This window comes from Haliotis rufescens, unplaced genomic scaffold (assembly GCF_023055435.1).
Source record: "Haliotis rufescens isolate VD_foot unplaced genomic scaffold, xgHalRufe1.0.p SCAF_13, whole genome shotgun sequence".
NCBI classification, from domain to species: domain Eukaryota; kingdom Metazoa; phylum Mollusca; class Gastropoda; order Lepetellida; family Haliotidae; genus Haliotis; species Haliotis rufescens.
Genome location: NW_025963813.1, coordinates 1,214,273 through 1,234,016, shown reverse-complemented (window position 1 = coordinate 1,234,016; position 19,744 = coordinate 1,214,273). Strand labels below are relative to the sequence as shown.

The following is a 19,744-nucleotide window of genomic DNA, read 5'->3' as shown; positions in this document are numbered from 1 at the left end:
CGGATGCAAAGGTATAATCTTGAAGTAATCGGAAAGACGGATGTAATTTGAAAAGACACCCTTATCACAGGCCAATCCACTTCCTATGTTTCCAAAAGAATCGCACAAGGAGACCAATATTGCTTGCAGATACTCACGGAAACACGGCGTCACGCATGTTAGAAAGAGCGGTCCCAGTATTTATTTATAGGTACGGAAGAACACGTTTAAACGAACAGTTTTGCAGTTTCATGTAGAGCACGTGCGCGGTGTTCAAAGCGCCGTGCGCGGTTCTGTCACAGGTGACAGCGCTGCTCTCGAGTGAGGACTGCAACTGTACAAATTGTTCCAGGTCAGTATCACTGTTTCTGCATCCATAATACTGATGGCCGCGTTCACGTTCGTTTTTCATAAGCATTGAGAGAACATCATACTCCTAGAGTTCAACGACATACATTCACAATCCCCGCAAACATGTTGACAGTTCCACCCATGCAAATTGATTCAGTCCCAGAGCAGGTCGTCTCGTTTAGTGTGTAAAAGTAGTCGTACAGGTAACAGCTTTTGATCGGTGCGGTCTGAAATGTGTGCTGCTGTCTCAAGCATTGACAAGGAGAGTACTATTAGAGAAGTCAAACTTGAACGTATATCTAAATCTGGTTTTGCGCTTATGACGGATTTGGAATTGGAAAGGGCAAAAATAGTTTGTTGTTACAAATGGGTGTAGGGCATCGCGAATGTTAAAAGTATTTTTGCTCTGTCGTAAAATGACTATTTACTATGTCAATAACATGAGGAATCTGATTACTTACAAATTCATAGCTTTTGACAGACGTGTGAATGGAATCAACCCTGTTTTGGCCACTTAGAAGATTTCAGTTATAGGATCGTCATGCAGGCAAACCGAGTATCACGTGACACACGTGTAGGAACAATACTGTTCCCCTGAAGACCAGTGTTGCAATTGGTCAGCACCATGCTTGTCGTAATGGGCGGCTAACGGCATCAGGTGGTCAGGCTCGCTGACTTGGTCGATGGATGTCATCGTATCCCAATTGCGTGGATCGATGCTCATGATATCAATCACTGGATTGTCTTGTCCAGACTCGATTATTTACAGACCGACGTCATATACCTAGAATATTGCTGAGTGCGGCGTCAAATAACAAAGGAACAATACAACCACGAGCAGGAACAATAACAACATTTGTAAGAAAGACACTGCCACACATGCAGGAACAATAGATTACAAAGTCATGACTTATGATGAGGAGTACTGTTGATCATTGACAGGATCGTCAGTACTTTATACATGAATAGCTTCTTTCAGTTCATGCAAAACACGACCGCCCCCGTGGTCTCGTGGAAGAGCGTACGCCCGGAGAGCGGAAGGTCCGGGGTCCGATCCTACGTCATACCAAAACATGTTAAAAGATTATACTTCTTGGTACCTTGGCTAGCGTTCTGCATTAAGGGGCTAAAACAAGAATGGTCAGCTCGGAGTGGGGTATTCATGTTAAACTGTGGCATGGTATCTCAGTGGTCTAGCACTGTAAAATCGGGATTAGTCTGGACAAGTTCAAGCAGCCACACACACACGTGCATGCACGTCGCTATACAAGTGCCATAATCTTAGACGCGACGTTAACCCCATTTCACCTCACCTCACCTCACCTCACCTCACCTCATGTAAAACACTCAGGACACAATGAACGTTAGCTCAAATCACACTCCTTTTTTTTAAGTTTATATGTTCCTCCCTGGCAACGAGGCTGCAGGGACCTCGTCTCCGCGTTATTCCGCAGACAAAAAATATAAATTCTGCGATCAATTTGTGTAAATTCTGCAACCACATTTTGATAATTCTGCACACAATTCTACAAACTTTAAAGCGTCGGTTTTGTAAATTTCGTAGTTTTGTACCTGTTTGACTTGTGGTAGGCGTTTCAATGATGAACACATCCACGGCTAGAATATCTCGTTGATGTGAATCTGGAGATCACGAGTGTAAGTACACAGATACGCACTTGCGATAATAATACAAAAGTCAACTTCACTACAAAACGATATAAATATCCGGTTTCACGTTTAAAACCAGCTTTTTACTCACATGTTAAAAATCTGCAGTGTATTTGATGACGAATTCTGCGGAAGATAAATGTGAAATTCTACCCGAGTTCTGCACAAAATGTGGTTTTCTGCGAGATATAGACATTTCTGCACTGAGTGGGCATTTCCGCAAAATTCTCCGCGATTCTGCGGGATCGCAGAAAACAGCAGGGTCTGGTTCTATTGTTCCCCTAGACAGACATATCTATTCAGTAATTATCCGCAATACATGAGCATCCATATAGTTGTACCAGAGCTTCGTGCATATAATATATAATGTAGGGCTAGGAACCTTTCTTAAATTTATGATATATTGTAATTACATTACAGTAAACTACGGTTATAACGAACACGCTTATAACGAACTGACGGATATAACGAACTAACTTTTTAGTCCCGACTATTTGCTGTAGTTATGCTGTATATATGCTTATAACGAACTACGGTTATAACGAACTAAAAATAGTAGTCCCTTTGAGTTCGTTATAACCGTAGTTTACTGTATTAAATTTCTTCTCTCAGCTTTTAACTCTGACAAAAAAATCCTTATGACATGATACGTTTTGTTCTGTTGATGATATTATTCGGATTCTGTTTTCAGAATTTAAGTTATTTGTGATATATTGTGCAAGATAGTTACGCCTATTGGTCATATATCGTTCGCATATAAAATCAGGATATTCGTATTCAACAAAATATCTGTCGTGATCGAGAGTGACTGTATGCAAAGTCTGTTTTTATAAGGAATGTTTAAATGTTCACAGTTTTAACAGCCAAACTAATGTTGTTACAACAGTTACTGAAGTACTTCAAAACAGCTTGCCAAATGAACGGGTATGTCATGTGACACTGCCAGTGTCCACTCTGAGATCCAATCGCTGTGGGAGATGAATTTCACTATTAATTTAGATGTGAAGCTTTTCACCAACAGCGATATGAACTCTAAAATAAGCAATATCTGAAGTTTCCAAACCAGTCCCAATTTAAGAAACTTATGACCACTAACATTGTTAGAGATCGAAAAGGCCTATCTCAATTCCTTAACAATGTGTGCAATACAATTGGTAAATTGTGTTAGTATCCATGTATCCTATTTTATTATTTGGGCGGTCGGGTAGCCTGGTGGTTAAAGCGTTCGCTCGTCACGCCGAAGACCCGGGTTCGATTCCCGACATGGGTACAATGTGTGAAGCCCATTTCTGGTGTCCCCCGCCGTGATGTTGCTGGAATATTGCTAAAAGCGGCGTAAAACCATACTCACTCACTCACTATTTTATTATTCTTGTTAATTGCTGTCATTTTGTACATAATATAAAGTCCATATAATTGTATCCCATGTACCAGTGTGTGGTTTTTTTCTGAGAATAATTGAGTTTGAGCATAAGTAGGTAGTACGCGGACCCAATAGGGCGTGCTCTTTAGTAGTGCGTGACAACTCATTAAGATCAAACGGGTTAACGACACGAACTTTGGTTTTATACAATGAAGCAATTGGTAGATCGAACAAAGGACAGTCATCAATTCTATGAAGTGCTTTGACCCGGAAAGACATGGAATATTTGCGATCCCCCCGAGCGCTCACCCCTGTCCGTTGAAAATGGCGCTTTGTTATTTGGCCGGGTGCTTGACCCGAGAAGACCCACTGGTAATGGGAAGCTGGTTGTGCAAAACAGACTTTGTAACCTTCTGTCTACACGACCACATAAATCAACTCGATCCATTTCGATAAAAAATAAAAGAGTTTGGCGGTGGTGTTTATTGTTTAACGCCGCATTCAGCAATATTCCAGCTGTATGACGAATGTCTGTAATTAATCGGGTCTGGACCAGACAGTCTAGTGATTAATATCAGGAGCATCGATCCACGCAATTGGGATACGATGACATGCAAGCCTGACCACCTGATCCCGTTAGTCGCCTCTTTCGACAAACATGGGTTGCTTATTCTACCCCGGATCTTCACGGGTCTAAAAGAGTTTGGAGTGTTTTCGTTAAAAATAAGATAAAATCAAATAAACTTCCAAGGTGGTGAAATGAGGTTTAACGTCGCGTCCAAGATAATTGCACTTATATAGCGACGTGCATGCACGTGTATGTGTGTGTATGTGTGGCTGCTTGTACTAGTCCGGACTGATGCCGATTTATAGTGCTAACACACTGAGATACCATGCCGCAGTTTAACATGAATACCCCACTCAGACACAGTATACTGACTCCGAGCCGACCAGTCCTTGCTTTAGCCCCTTAATGCCGAGCGCCAGACAGGGTAACAACAAGTACCACCTTTTAACGTCTTTTGGTATGACGCGGCTGGGGATCGAACCCCGGACCTACCAAGCATACACGTATTTATATAAGTAGATTTTAGTTTCAACGAAAATATTTCAGCAACTATTTTCTGAACTTAACACCGTGCAAATTCCTAAACCTGTGTAATTGTGATATAACCGTCCTTGGAACTCACGTTGCACGATACTGGGGACAAAATGTCAGTGACCGAATCTTACCTGCCCGACAATAGATCTGAACGAAAAAATAAGACGACTAGACTCCACATACATCCGACATAATAACTGGTCTCTTAATGACCCCCTGCATGTATGAACGATGCACCCGTTGGACTGTATGTATCCTGATAGCCTTGAATTGGTGGTTAGCCGAGGGAAAAGCTTTGCCCCCCCTCAATGCAATGGTGAGACCCGTGAAGATTCCGGGATAGAACAGGTCTTCAGCAACCAATGCTTGTCGTAAAAGGTGACTATGCTTGTCGTAAAAGGCGACTAACGGGATCGGGTGGTCAGGCTCACTGACTTGGTTGATGCATGTCAGCGATCCCAATTGCGTGGCTCGATGCTCATGATATTAATCACTGGATTGTCTGGTCCAGACTCGATTATTTACAGACCGCCGTCATATAGCTGGAATATAGCTGAGTGTGGCGTTAAACAACAAACAAACTAACCAACCAATCAATGCAATGGTGACACGGGCAACTATTATCAAGGGCCACTGCTCAGGATGAATGGATAAATGGAACGCGAACACTCAAACCGAGTGTGTCTTAACCACATCTCATTGAATTAAATAAGTGGCTTTCGCCAAGCAAATGATGAATATAAACAATCCAATAATTTAAAGAAATGTATTCACTCATGATGAATAACAAATACTAGTACAGTAAACTTCGGTTATAACGAGGTGAGGTGAAATGGGGTTTAACGTCGCGTCCAAGATTGCACTTATATAGCGACGTGCATGCACGTGTGTGTGGCTGCTTGTACTAATCCGCACTGACGCCGATTTAAAGGCACACTGAGATACCATGCCGCAGTTTAACACGAATACCCCACTCAGACACAGTATACTGACTCAGAGCCGACCAATCCTTGTTAAGCCCCTTAATGCCGAGCTCCAGATAGGTAAATCGATATTACATTAACATAGTAATGACAGTAATTTTTGACACATTCGCGTGGTTTTCGGATTTATATAAATATTTGGTGCGTTGCCAGGAAGTCGTGTGTTCACTATAATAGATTTACATTGTGTATGATGTAAAACATCAACGTTTGTACGACAATATTCTGACACGTTTATGAATTATATGTTGTAATTGCAACAATATTATTTGTAGTTTGTAAAAACCGATTGGAGCCAAGGCGAAAATGGAGCCAAAGAAGCGAGCAGCGATTATTGGAGCCGGGATCTCGGGTTTAGCGGCCATCAAGTCCTGTTTAGAAGAAGGTCTGGAGCCGGAGTGTCTGGAACAGTTCGATGATATCGGTAAGAAAAAAGTTCATCAACTTGTCTCAGTTGGTGTAAACAATCAGAATTGTTTATGACATGTCTTTTTCTCAAATATATAATTATAATTATTCAACAACAGTGAAGTCATTCATTAAGAGATGGAATTAGGCTTACAAATCGACACAATGTTCATTTTCAAAACAATTCATAAACATGTTAAAGTTTAAAGACTTCATGAGCAAATGTTAGTAATAATAAGAGAAACTGACTGGCTATTTAGGCTCATTAGGCTCATAAATATATGGGCGGAGGGGTAGCCAAGTGGTTAAAGCGTTCGCTCGTCACGTCGAAGACCCGGGTTCAATTCCCCATTTGGGTACAATGTGCGAAGCACATTTCTGGTGTCTGGATATTGCCGGAATATTGCTAAAAGCGGCGTAAAACCATACTGACTCACTCATAATGTAGAACTTTTATAAGAACGTCGATCGATCATATATAGGACGTCAACTGAAAAAGTTGGTATGTTGAAGATTGATAACGCGCTCCCTTTATTTATAACTAAACATCAGCAAGGGCGGACACAGCATTTTCAAAAGGGAAGGGTCCAAAATTTCAGAATCCTCTCTCATATAGTTTTACTGCCTGCAACACACTACATTTGGTTTTCAAAAGGGGGGTGGGTCCGGATCCCTCTCACATCTCACACGATTCTTCACATCTCTTCTGCTGCGTTCAGATGTGGTACAGTGAACAGTGGACACCAGTGCAACAAATATTATATATTCTGCTTATATATAACTGCAAAGTGTTGAAAACGAACCATCTCACATCATTGGTCTACTATAAAACTCACCAAATTGTGTGTGTCTCTCCTTGAGTTTGTGTGTGTGTCTGTCAGTGTGACTGTCTCAAGGGGCGAGGGCGGGTAGATAGGTCCCAAGTAAGGATAAAAAAGGGTCGTGTTTCTTTGTATTCGGCGGTTCACCGCGAGTATTTCCATGAATCAGAAACTGCAGGCCACGCTTGACCACTGACATTGTATTTAAGAGCCGTGTTCACTGTCTGTCCAGTTATGTTTGTTGGAATTATTGGGAGAAGAAACATTTATTTTATTTATGCAGCCTAACCAAAACCTAAACGAGGAGACAAAATGATTCGGGTGATCAGCCTCGGTTCTCGTAACAAGTGTGTTTACATGTTCCCCATCAAGAGACCGCCTCCGTGGTCTAGTGGATAGGGTGTCTGCTCAGAGAGCGGAATGTCAGTGCTTCAATCGCCGGCCTTGTCATACCAAAAGACGTAAAACGGCTGGCGCGCAGCATAACGGGATAAAACAAAGGCTGGTCGGCTCGGAGTCAGGAAACTGTGTCTGTGAGTGGGGTATCCATATTAAGTTGCGGAATGGTATCTTAGTAGGCAAGCACGACATAACCGGCATTCGTCCGGACTTGTAGAAGCACGCACACGCACGAACGCACGCACGCACGAACGCACATTTGACACGCACTCGAACACACAAATAATCATAAACCCCATTTCACCTCACCTCCTGCTCGACATGGAACGGTACTGTTCTGTTCCTATCATTAGTTATTGCTTTTGTAGGTGGGTTTTGGTCACACTCTGGAACCTTCCAAGATGGACAGGGAGCTATGGCTTTCGACAACTTAACAGCCAACACACCTAAAGACATGTTCTGCTACAGCGACTTCCCGTACGAGGATGATGTCCCGCCCTACCCGACACGCGCCTATGTGCATGAGTACCTCAACAGTTTCTGCGACAAATTTGACCTCCGGAAGTACATCCATTTTAAAACTGTAACCCGGAACATCCGGGAGTCTGAAGACTATGACGTCACGGGGAAATGGGAAGTTGAGACAACAGATGGTTCCGAGGCCGTTCACAGCCACGTCTATGATTTTGTTTTTGTTTGTTCAGGGTATTGTTCAGATGCAAAGTTTCCCCTCATCAATGGACTTGAAACCTTTAGGGGATCAACTGAACACTCGAAGACCTTTAAGGATGGATCGAAGTATGCTGACAAACGGGTTCTTGTAATTGGTAAGTAGCATTGAGTTTGTTTATGCACTTCATAGCAGAGAGAGAGGGAGAGAAAGAGAGAGAGGGAGAGAGAGAGACCTAAATTCTCTCCACATTTTAAAAGGAACACCAACCCTCGTTTTTTGTTATCACCCTGGCTGTCATTTTTATATTTTTGTTGCGTTTGTATAGACATTTCCAGTTTTTTTTATACAATTTAACAATACAAGTTGAGTTTACAACAATATCAAAAGGACAAAGTGAATCAATTAAACAATAAATGGCAGGAAGACCAGAATTTGCAAAAGTATATCCAAAACGAGCCTAAAAATGTTGCACATTTTGTAATGATATAGTAATGATACAATTTCCGTTGAAGGAGCTGGAAAGTTGGAATTCTGTTTGTGATTATATGTTTGAATATAAGTCGCGTGAAGAGTATAAGGATCACACTGAAAGGGTCGGTGTTTCTCTGGGGGAATCCAAGCATTGTGTTGCTTGGTGTGTTGTACTGGCTGTCTTCAACCTTGGCAATGTGGTTGAATGGTTGAATTGGGGGTGAATGTTTTCTGGGGTGTTTGTGTTCAGTTCGGATTGGTCGAGTTGTGTCCCTTGGGCACACCAGAAACCTATGATTGTGGGTTCGAATCCCGGTTCGCCCCGATTATGTTTCTAGGTTTGTCAGCACTATGCCCGTGCTCGTGGGTTTCACCGAAGTGGTAAACGTCTGAGACATGCATCACATCGGGCTTTCCTCCCACGTTAATCTCACTCGCCGTGATATAACTGGAATACTGTTAAAAGCGGCGTTTGACCCAACTCACTCACTCACTCTAACATGGGAATATAATTGCTCATTGTCCACGTCACAGGTACTGGTAATTCAGCCGGAGATCTGGCAGTGACGGTATCTCACGTAGCAAAACAGGTGAGCGACAGTGTGTGGTTATTATAATATAGACTTGAAGGGGAGGTGCGATGTACATTCACAGCACATCAAACAACGTGTGAGGCATTTTGAATTTTGAGAGTTGCAGTTTTTTGTGGGATGAAATGCCTCAGTCACGGACCATTTAATATTCAGTGATGCGTGCGTTCGTGGGAGAATGAAAAAGATTGGGGGACTCGATTAAGGTTAATTTCTTCTTTTATTAATTAGTATTAATTAAGTATATTTCGTCAAGAAGTGACAGTAATATACACTTAATTCAACTGATTTGTCTGTTTTCAAGGGTTGATTGCAAAATTCCTAAAGTTTGTCCATTTACAAAGGCTGACTGACTTGATACAGTGAAACAGTTTGCTAAATTGATTCACGTTGTTGTGGATATCCCGCCACGACATCTTATGATATCCACACAAAAATATGTCACTCTTACGCATTTCCGTCCATGTACGACTTAGAACTTATCAATCAACACTCGTATACGTGCTTAATGCCATAAGAATGTGTAGATCTAATTCTGATTCAAACTGTGTCAGATGCACGATGCTGTTCTTGTTATGACACGTGACTGTATATGTTCCAGGTTTATATGACTGTGGGGAGAGGATCCTTCATTGTGCCCCGGTTGGTGGAAGGAGGCATCCCATGGAGTTATGCGACACAACGGAGAGCATTGTTAAAAAATAAAAATAATTTTGCCAACATTGTTCGCGCCACAGCTAATTCCCGATTGAATCACGTCGCAACAGGAATCAACCTCACTAATTCTCTTAAGTCCTCTGCGTTGATAATTAACGATTTCTTACACATTCAAATTGTCTGTGGTCGCGTGAAGATCGTTGGCAATTTGATCCGTGTTGGTGATCATGAAGCGGAGTTTAAGGACGGCACAGTTCTGAGGGATCTTGACGCCATCTTGTTTGCAACAGGATATTTGCCTGGGTTGACGTTTCTGTCAGACAAAGCAAAGGGAGGTAAGTGCTAAAGAACAAAACACATGTTTATATTGAATTTATGTTTGTGCAAAGACGTATTTATGCGTCTTTTGTTTGTGTGGGTGAGTTTTGTTTAAGGTATATAAAGGCTTTTGCAAGCTTAATGTGGGAGGAAAGCCCGAAGTGGTGCAGACGTTTACCAGTTTGGTGAGTGGGTGAGTTGGGTTAACTCCGCTTTTAACAGTATTACAGTTATATCACGGCGTGTCAGCTTAAAGTGGGAGGGAAGCCCGAAGTGATGCAGGTCTCAGACGTTTACCACTTCGGTGAAACCCACGAGCGCGTGTATGGTGCTGACAAACCTAGAAACATATTCGTGGCGAACCGAGATTCGAACCCACAATCATAGGTTTCTGGCGTGCCAAAGGGACGCAACTCTGCACAGCGAATCGCGGCGGCTGGGCCACCCGTGCCCCCTCCAGTTTGGTGAAACCAACGAACGCTGGTATGGTTCTGACAAATCTAGATACAAAATTAGGGCAAATCTCACATGCCTAAGAGATGCAACTCTGCACAGCGAATTTCAGCATCTCAGAAGAAGGTCTAGCTCCGCTGGTATCGTTCATTATGTTTTATACTTTATAAAGGGACAGACAAGCAGTACCGGTACAAGATGACCTTCCCCCTGACCTTGACGCATAACACCCTGGCCCTGATCGGGTGTTTTGAGTCCGGGTCCACAGTTATCGCGGTGACGGAGATGCAGGCGAGATGGGCGGCCAGGGTCTTTTCCGGAAGGTGTCAACTTCCGGCACGAGAAACAATGATGGCGGACGTGGACAAGTGGAACAAGTTCGTCGTCAGGAAGTTTGGACGCTACAAATACAAGGTAACCCGGTATGCTTGGGTTATGACCCCCGGGACACTATTTGTCTTGTCGAATAAAACTCAAATTTGAATATTTTGAAGACCGTTTGGTCGTGGGTTGGAAAGGAATTGTCATCTGGGAAATTGAGCACAAATCAAGCGCGAATGCACCTGTTTGGGATTGGGGCTGCTGTACTTCACATGACATGCCAGAGAATAGCAATTCCAACTGTCGTAAATGGCAAAATAACGGTAAAAAATATATGAATTGATCACTAAAAATCAATGATGTCACCAGGTGTTCGAGAAAACGGGAATCATGTTCGCTCCAAGAAGTACCTTCCACCAACACAATTTGCATACAGTGCAAAAGTACAGTCAACTTCGTTTACAACGAACACGCGTATAGCGAACTGACGGATATAGCGAACTTTTTATTGTCCCAACCATTTTCGGTATATATGATGTATATGTGCTTATAACGAACTTCGACCGCCTCCGTGGTCTAGTGGAAGAGCGTCCGCCCGGAGAGCGGAAGGTCCGGGGTTCGATCCCCGACCGCGTCATACCAAAAGACTTTAAAAGATGGTACTTGTTGTTACCCTGTCTGGCGCTTGGCATTAAGGGGCTAAAACAAGGACTGGTCGGCTCGGAGTCAGTATACTGTGTTCTGAGTGGGGTATTCATGTTAAACTTCGGCATGGTATCTCGGTGAGCTAGCACTATAAGTCGGCATCAGTCCGGACTAGTACAATAGTGCAATAATCTTGGACGCGACGTTAAACCCAATTTCACCTCACCTCACACATTACGAACTTCGGTTATAACGAACTTTGGTCCCTTTGAGTTCGTTATAACCGAAGTTTGCTGTGTTGGTTTATTGTCAGACGCAGCACATCAGTTCGTCTCTTAATGGACGTCCTTATTAGTCCCTCCTTGGCCGTGTGAACCTCAAAGAGATGCGATCGTCAATGTTATAAATGACACTACACCGATTTCAATATTCAGATCTGTCCAAACGGAGTTGGAATTAATCTTTTCCTTTAACCATGGATCATTTAAACTCCAGATTTGTCTTTACATGTAATAAGAAGATATATCGCTGTTATTTTGCATAATATAATGGTATCAGATGTTCATCGTCAACAGGTCCCGAATCTCGTCATCCGAGACGAGATGGCAGCGGAACTGGGTGTGGCCCCCTCCTGGTGGGACCTGGTCAAGGCCGGACCCCGACTCGCCTACCAGTACTACTATGGGCCTGCCTTCCCCTATTACTACCGTCTGTGGGGGCCTCATTCGTGGTGTGGAGCTGAGAAGGCCATCTACAATGCACTGGAACATGGCTACATTCCCAAACCTGTCATGACATTGAAGCCAGCCGTTTCTCAGAAGTCCAGTTCGGTTAATTTAGCGTTGACTGGTGCTGCAGTGGCGGGTGCTGTGATGTTGGGATCCTACCAGTGGAAACTTCTACAATGAAAGTCAAGCTGTGAAATGCAGGTTCAGATCTGTATGCTCAAAACTGTGTCTATAAATTCCTTGTTATCCACATTCAAGAAGGAACTGTTCGAAAGATGTTAATTGTACTGGCGTTGATCTATGTACAAGCTGTGGGAAATATTTTGTGAATATTTGTCCCTTTTTCTTGTGACATATATCTTGCATATTTCCCGATGGATATTTTTCTATGCTAATCCTGATGGATATGTTTCATGCTAATCCTGATGGATATGTTTCATGCTAATGCTGATGGATATGTTTCTATGACAATCCTGATGGATATGTTTCCTTGCTAATCCTGATGGATATGTTTCCATGACGATCCTGATGGATATGTTTCTATGCTAATCCTGATGGATATGTTTCATGATAATCCTTTTGGAGTTGCTTGTATGATTATCCTTGCGGATATGCTTCTGTGAGAATCCTGATTGATGTGATCCTACGATAATCCTTATGGATTTGTTTCTGTGACCATCTTGATGGATGTGTTTCTAAGCTATTCCTTATGGATTTGTTTCTGTGACCATCTTGATGGATGTGTTTCTAGGGCTAATCCTGATGGATATGTTTCCATGACGATCCTGATGGATGAGTTTCTATGATAACCCTTGTGACAACATGTATCTGGTGGTCATGTTTCACTGCAAATATGGAAAGTGAAACTTGGCAATATAAAATAAACGAACGTTCCGGGCCATAAAACAACCAGTCGTCAATATCTCCAGGGTTTGAATTAACTATGTTTCTCCTTCACCCGATACTGAGGTGTAATACTGACACGTTTAATTTTTTAAGTAGTTGAATGAAATGATACCGTAAAAAACACACGGAGCCCAACTCCGTGCATGGATTTGTGAGAACCCTGTCGTTGTCTGATGTTGTTTGTTTGTTTGTTTGTTTGTTTGTTTGTTGTTTAACATCCAGTGAATGTTATCATGAGCATCGGTCCACCCAGTACGGATACGATGAAATGAATCAAAGTCAGCGAGCCAGAATCCGTAAATCCCTTTAGAGCCTCATAGCCGCCTCTTACGACCAGCATAGCCGCCCCTTACGACCATCATAGCCGCCCCTTACAACCAGCATAGCCGCCCCTTACGACCAGCATAGCCGCCCCTTACAACCAGCATAGCCGCCCCTTACAACCAGCATAGCCGCCCCTTACAACCAGCATAGCCGCCCCTAACGACCAGCATAGCCGCCTCTAACGACCAGCATAGCCGCCCCTTACGACCAGCATAGCCGCCCCTTACAACCAGCATAGCCGCCCCTTACAACCAGCACAGCCGCCCCTTACGACCAGCATAGCCGCCCCTTACGACCAGCATAGCCGCCCCTTACGACCAGCATAGCCGCCCCTTACGACCAGCATAGCCGCCCCTTACGACCAGCATAGCCGCCCCTTACGACCAGCATAGCCGCCTCTTACGACCAGCATAGCCGCCCCTTATGACCAGCATAGCCGCCTCTTACGACCAGCATAGCCGCCTCTTACGACCAGCATAGCCGCCCCTTACGATCAGCATAGCCGCCCCTAACGACCAGCATAGCCGCCCCTTACGACCAGCATAGCCGCCCCTTATGACCAGCATAGCCGCCTCTTACGACCAGCATAGCCGCCCCTTACGACCAGCATAGCCGCCCCTTACGACCAGCATAGCCGCCCCTTACGACCATCATAGCCGCCCCTAACGACCAGCATAGCCGCCCCTTATGACCAGCATAGCCGCCTCTTACGACCAGCAAGCCGCCCCTTACGACCAGCATAGCCGCCCCTTACGACCAGCATAGCCGCCCCTTATGACCAGCATAGCCGCCCTTTATGACCAGCATAGCCGCCTCTTACGACCATCATAGCCGCCTCTTACGACCAGCATAGCCGCCCCTTACGACCAGCATAGCCGCCCCTTACGACCAGCATAGCCGCCCCTTATGACCAGCATAGCCGCCCCTTATGACCAGCATAGCCGCCTCTTACGACCAGCATAGCCGCCCCTTATGACCAGCATAGCCGCCTCTTACGACCAGCATAGCCGCCCCTTACGACCAGCATAGCCGCCCCTTACGACCAGCATAGCCGCCTCTTACGACCAGCATAGCCGCCGCTAACGACCAGCATTGGTTGCTGAAGACCAGCATGGGTTGCTGAAGACCTATTCTAACCCGAATCCTCACGGGTCTTGTCTGATATTAAAGAAAGAACGATGGGGGAACGTATTAAATACAGACCAAGCAAGTACTGACAAAAAAATACGACTATTAACAACATCTTCATGGAAGCAGTATTAACATGTTGTCAATGCTAGCGATCCAGAAACTGTTCAAGTCCTATACATGTAGTAATATACCCAATTGGACCAGCTGATGCTGTTGGAAATGTATCTTTGATTCGTTGTTTGGCCCTAGCGAATGCATCCCTCCACCCATCCAAAATTTAATTGTATTACATATATGTAAAGATAGTGTAGGTATCTGTTACGTCCCTTGAAGCTGTACTACAGTAATGGTCCACAAAATGGTATCTGGACGATCTATATGTGTTCAGCAGGTCATGGCTGAACGTTCTGGAACTCTCCTTTGCTAGCATTTTTAGTGTTCCTGTGGTTTTGTGACAGGATGATAAGTACATATGACGGGTTGGTGTTTTGTATTTACTTCTTTCGAATTTCAAATCATAATTTCGATCTGTAGTAAGTTTAAAATATCCATATATGTGAGCTACATATTATATGGATCTTTTTGCGCGATGAATATTGTAGACTCACAGTACCAGCTGTTGCACAGTGTCAGACAGCGACAGAGTTGGTGTCACATGTGGCAATGGTAGTTTGTCATGACGTTTGTGTCAGACAGCTGCTATCGTCTCTGCCTCATGATATACGCTGCATTCAGTGTACTGTCAACTTATATCGCACTTCATATCTTTTTATAGAGTCACTGTGTATTAATATATTAATAAAAAGAATATATTCATCATTGTCGTTATTATCGCCATGGTCATCGCATGACACAGGAACTATCACAAATATATAGAATCTCTACCAAATGGCCATTATGCATGCACATATTTTGTCGCTGTTGATATGATTCACTTTGATGGTGATTATTTCTTATCTGTTCTGCAGATACCATAGTGATGACCACAATTTGTTTATTTACACATTGTGCCGTTTATAAGTATAAATGTGGTGGTTTTGTGGTTATTGTATTCGTTCGTTATATATACGCAACTGGTTCGGTTCTCATATTTAAGTTTCCCTAGTACCTTAATTCGTCTTCCCGAGGCAAGAGAGTTAACTGACTTTAAAAGTCCCGTTTCCACCCTTGCCGAACTGGGCTGGAATTTCTGGGCTCGATCGTAGTGCCACCAGTGGTTATTATGAGTTATGTCCCTTTTGAGCCTCTCCTATGGACCAATCCAATTCCATCACTTGTATTTGTTTCAAACAAAATGGCGTCGCCCCGTCAAGACGATCTGATCGATAATTTAAGATTTATATTGTGATAAAACGGGTCTTTCATCGCGAAGTGCGTCAAATCACGTGAGCACGTTGATTAAAAACATGAAAAGATTTGGAAAATATCTGTTGACAACGAGTTGGTGGTGCACATGCTGTGCAAATCCTGCAATCGACCGAAATCCGCACGACAGTTTACGAACCGGATTTCGATTTCGTTGCGAGATTTTGATTGACTATGCATAGACTCGTTAGTCCAACCAAAATGTACCTCCATAATACCAGCCTAGTTCGGCAGGGGTGGAAACTGGACTTTTATAGTCAGTTAACTCTCTTGCCGCGGGAAGATGACCTCAATTATGGCTTGAGTGTGTTTCAGTGTAATGCACTGACGTCCATATAGTGCAACCTTCAGTAAGTTTCCAGACACCGTATAATACACATGATCGCAAAACACGAAGGCCAGAAGCTACAATGTACGCCCCCGGTACATTGTTTCCACGTCTAGAAACGACGTCGTAGGTGAAGCGTTTTGACGTCATTCGACAATTATGGTTTTCTGAGATGGCGGCGGTGATCATTGCATGTTTCTGAAGCGGAACCCAAAGGGGTGAAGAAATAATGGGTAAAAAATGTTTGTTTTTGTTGTTGTTTTTGTTTGTTTGTTTGTTGTTGTTTTTGTTTAGTTTTGTTTTGTTTTTTGTTGTTTTGGGTGTGTGTGTGTGTGGGGGGGGGGGGGGGGGGGGGGGGTTCAACTTAAGATCTTGAAATTTCAAGATAGTATCGAAAAAACATATAAACAAATGGCCCTAAAAGGCTGCCGTAGATAACACTGTCTTACTGGTTTTAAGAAACGGGTGTCGAAATTCTTGTTTTTCCCGAGCGAAAGCGAGACTAATACATGAATTCTTGCACGAGATTGACACGAGTGTGACACACACGCTTGTATGATACACATGCCATTTAGGCTGATTATGCTGACTTAAGAATGTTTGCATTCTTTCCAGTTTTTGACTTCATGATACATGCACGGTGACGTTCTGAAATAGACACGTCATTTAGCAGTCTTACAATGCAATAACAATTCTTTTCATATCGTGTTCAAAATCATGTATTTTTTTCTGATGACTTCGCAAAGGACCACTTAACACGTCTGGTATATTAGATAAAAATCCTATACATTTAAGACAGCCTTGTGGGGTGATCCCAATAACTGTCAGGCCTCGGTATGGGGAATTAGCTATTGGGAGCTAGCCTTGAAACAAGAGAGAAGAGAGCTGTGAGGTCCTTAGGGTTTATTCAAGCAAGTGTGTCATATCATTCAAGTTACATCAATTAATATATAATAGTGACGTACAATCATAATAATGATAATAATATGCTAACACATTGTCCATCTAATGAAGGCATAATAATAAAGGCAATGTATTTAATATTGGAGTATGTACGGTAACATTATACAACAGATGCAGTATTTACTAGAATAATAACGGTAATGCTAAATAACATTCCTTAACAGCTAAATCGAGTGGTCGTAACATTTTAATAGAGCATGTACGGTAGACTGCGCAAACTGCTTAGATGAGGAACATGACATTCACTTATGAAAAGACATTAATATTTGTAAATACTTGATCCAAATAAAGATACGAATGTACGCGGTAGAAGATATAGCTCGGTTTTAGTTGTGTAATTATTAGTTTTAGTGGTGATTACTTTGGTGACTACGGTAATGAATCACGGCGGCTATGTTGCTATTGACTACGCGCATTTCCTAAATATATACGGAGCTAGACGATAACAGCTAATGGAGTGAATACGGCAATTGTATACTTAAACGATTCGCGTTTGAATGTACGTTGTTATGAAGTATAAAAGATGACTATAACACTATTTAAATGACTACGGTAATAAAATTGTAGTATAGGTTGTGTTGTAGCGTATGCAACTATATGAGGGACGGGACTCTTTACAATATATTCAAATACTTACTTAATGAGGATAAAACCTAAGAAATATGGAATGCGTTGTTATAGCCTATTCTGTAAGCGCACACGGAAGGTAAAGCTGCTCACATAACCTTTGATCGGTGGACTGTCGGAAAATATGGAATAACCGACCTACGTATAGAATAAATCTTGCTTGAAACAGTTGTGTTAACTCTAGGAACCGTTTTGTGACTAAGCTTCGTGTACGCTACGCTACTGCACGGAAATATAAACTGTATATGCATCTGGCATTTTGAACAGATGATGTTAGACATAGAAGGGGAATATAATCGTGGATGTCGAAATATAGGAGAGAACTATTGGTGCCGCATATTAATGACACATAAACTGGAGGAGCCCACAACGCATTACACTTCAAACAACACTGGAAAGTGCCTGAGTATTAAACGGTAAATAATATATAATGAGCAGTCATTTAGAACTTGTACACAGTAGATTGAGAGTTACAATATGGCAGTACTGATTCAACTTAACTATAACATTTTCTAGACAATAATAACAATGAAATAAGAAGTTTAGTCATAAAATAGGAATATTTAAATGTTTCTTACCTTGAAACAAGAGAGAAGAGAGCTGTGAGGTCCTTAGGGTTTATTCAAGCAAGTGTGCTGAGGACCAACACCCAAGGAGTTATATACCCCCACAGCTCTACTCTTATCACATTAACAATTACTTTGAAGTTGTAATTTCGGTCTCAGTTATCTGCCCTGGGCTGTCAAAGTTGACTACACAAAAGCAGGTGGTAATAGAATGGTATCAGTATTGCCTGAGAAGAGTTTATTTTAATTACAGTTTAAGATGGTGGTCAAAACCTGCGCCAGCTGGTAACAAAACATTTATCAAGAGAACAAGGGCCGGGGCGGACGTACGCGCCGACTTTATCTATGATTACGTAATTTACTGTTCGCGTGAATGAGCTTGCAAAGGAGAAGCCCATTCGTCACCACTCGCCCCTTTCCGTAGCCTGCAAGAAGACTCGTCCCCCTATCGATGAATGTTATGTGCGAAAATACGACAAACCAATCAGAATGCGCGTATGATTTCAAGTTCTTCGTGAAAGAATCCCTCAGAAATATTTTTTTATTTTACATATGTCTTGCATCTAAAAATATACCCAAGACACAGTTAAATGTGTTCAATCATACTGTATAATTCCACATGTCTCGATGTGCTTTAAATTGCATCTGAAATATATATGATATATGGGGAAATAAATGTGAACAAATGCGCAACGAGTTGACAATTGTTTTAGGTATGCCCGTCTGCGCTAAGACGGAACCCGGTCGCAAAAATGGCCATGAGAGGGGCACGAGTCGCTATTCGGCTTGTCCCGGAATAACACGAGTTGGGTCACGAATGAGGAGAAGCCGTCATGGTCGACCAGTGGTGATAAAAACGAGAAATACTGGTCTAGCGACTTTCGAATTTTAGAATTTCCTAGTTTAAGTTTAATTTGTTAAAAATATAAAAAGTGTAATGAAATATATGCACTGTAACAATATCAAATAAGAGTTGAAGACTTGCAATAGATTATCATACGTTAATCGAGAGTACAGTGTACATCAATAATTTGTAAATCTAATATTAATTAGATCTAATATCCATGGCAAAATATTGGAAATACGAGCTGTCGCGTTATGATAATATATATATATTCAATTTTCTGAGATTAGTAATGTGTATTTGATGATATATATGCATACACAATTGGTTATCAATTATCTTCTACAATCACAGCATGTACCATGTACATTAGACTCATGGAAAATACTATTACAGCAAACCAATCACAGCGCCATTATCACAGTTTCAATGAAAGGAAAAACAAATCGAAATCGAACTAACAGCACAGCGAATCCATAAGCGGTTAACCCAAATGCAAAAAGGTATTGCTGTCATCATTGTAGAAGTTATGTTGATGTTTTCAGTAGTTGCATTATGTTTGTATCGCGTGTACCATCGACAGAAACGTGGGCCGAGCTACCACATGTGGAACCGACCTTGACACAATTTGTGAACAATATGGCGTCGACTCACGTTAGATGTCGTGGCCACACTTTTGAAATCTCCTTTCGCGACAAAATGTGAAACAGTGAGGTTTGTTTGTTTGTTGTTTTACGCCGCACTCGGCATTATTCCAGCT

The 19,744-nt window shown here is 42.4% G+C and overlaps 1 protein-coding gene and 1 long non-coding RNA gene across 3 annotated transcripts; one reads left to right on the top strand and one right to left on the bottom strand.

Moving 5' to 3' along the window:
* The first annotated feature begins 246 nt into the window (after positions 1–246).
* LOC124148644 (flavin-containing monooxygenase 5-like) lies at positions 247–13,482 on the top strand. 2 transcript variants are annotated; one of them, XM_046519850.2, is made up of 7 exons: positions 247–331; positions 5,722–5,870; positions 7,443–7,901; positions 8,753–8,808; positions 9,410–9,800; positions 10,409–10,650; positions 11,778–13,482. In XM_046519850.2, exons 2-7 carry the CDS (start codon positions 5,753–5,755, stop codon positions 12,108–12,110), a joined length of 1,599 nt encoding a protein of 532 aa, XP_046375806.2. In that variant the 5' UTR covers positions 247–331; positions 5,722–5,752; the 3' UTR covers positions 12,111–13,482. The 2 variants fall into 2 exon arrangements, with proteins under 2 accessions (XP_046375806.2, XP_048250028.1); XM_048394071.1 differs by lacking the exon at positions 247–331 and having other exon boundaries at positions 5,280–5,870.
* LOC125378580 lies at positions 9,607–18,517 on the bottom strand. The gene is made up of 3 exons (XR_007220314.1): positions 18,153–18,517; positions 11,989–12,101; positions 9,607–9,778 (listed from the first exon to the last, which is right to left on the bottom strand). It is a non-coding gene; the product is annotated as an uncharacterized LOC125378580 (long non-coding RNA).
* Positions 18,518–19,744: the final 1,227 nt, after the last annotated feature.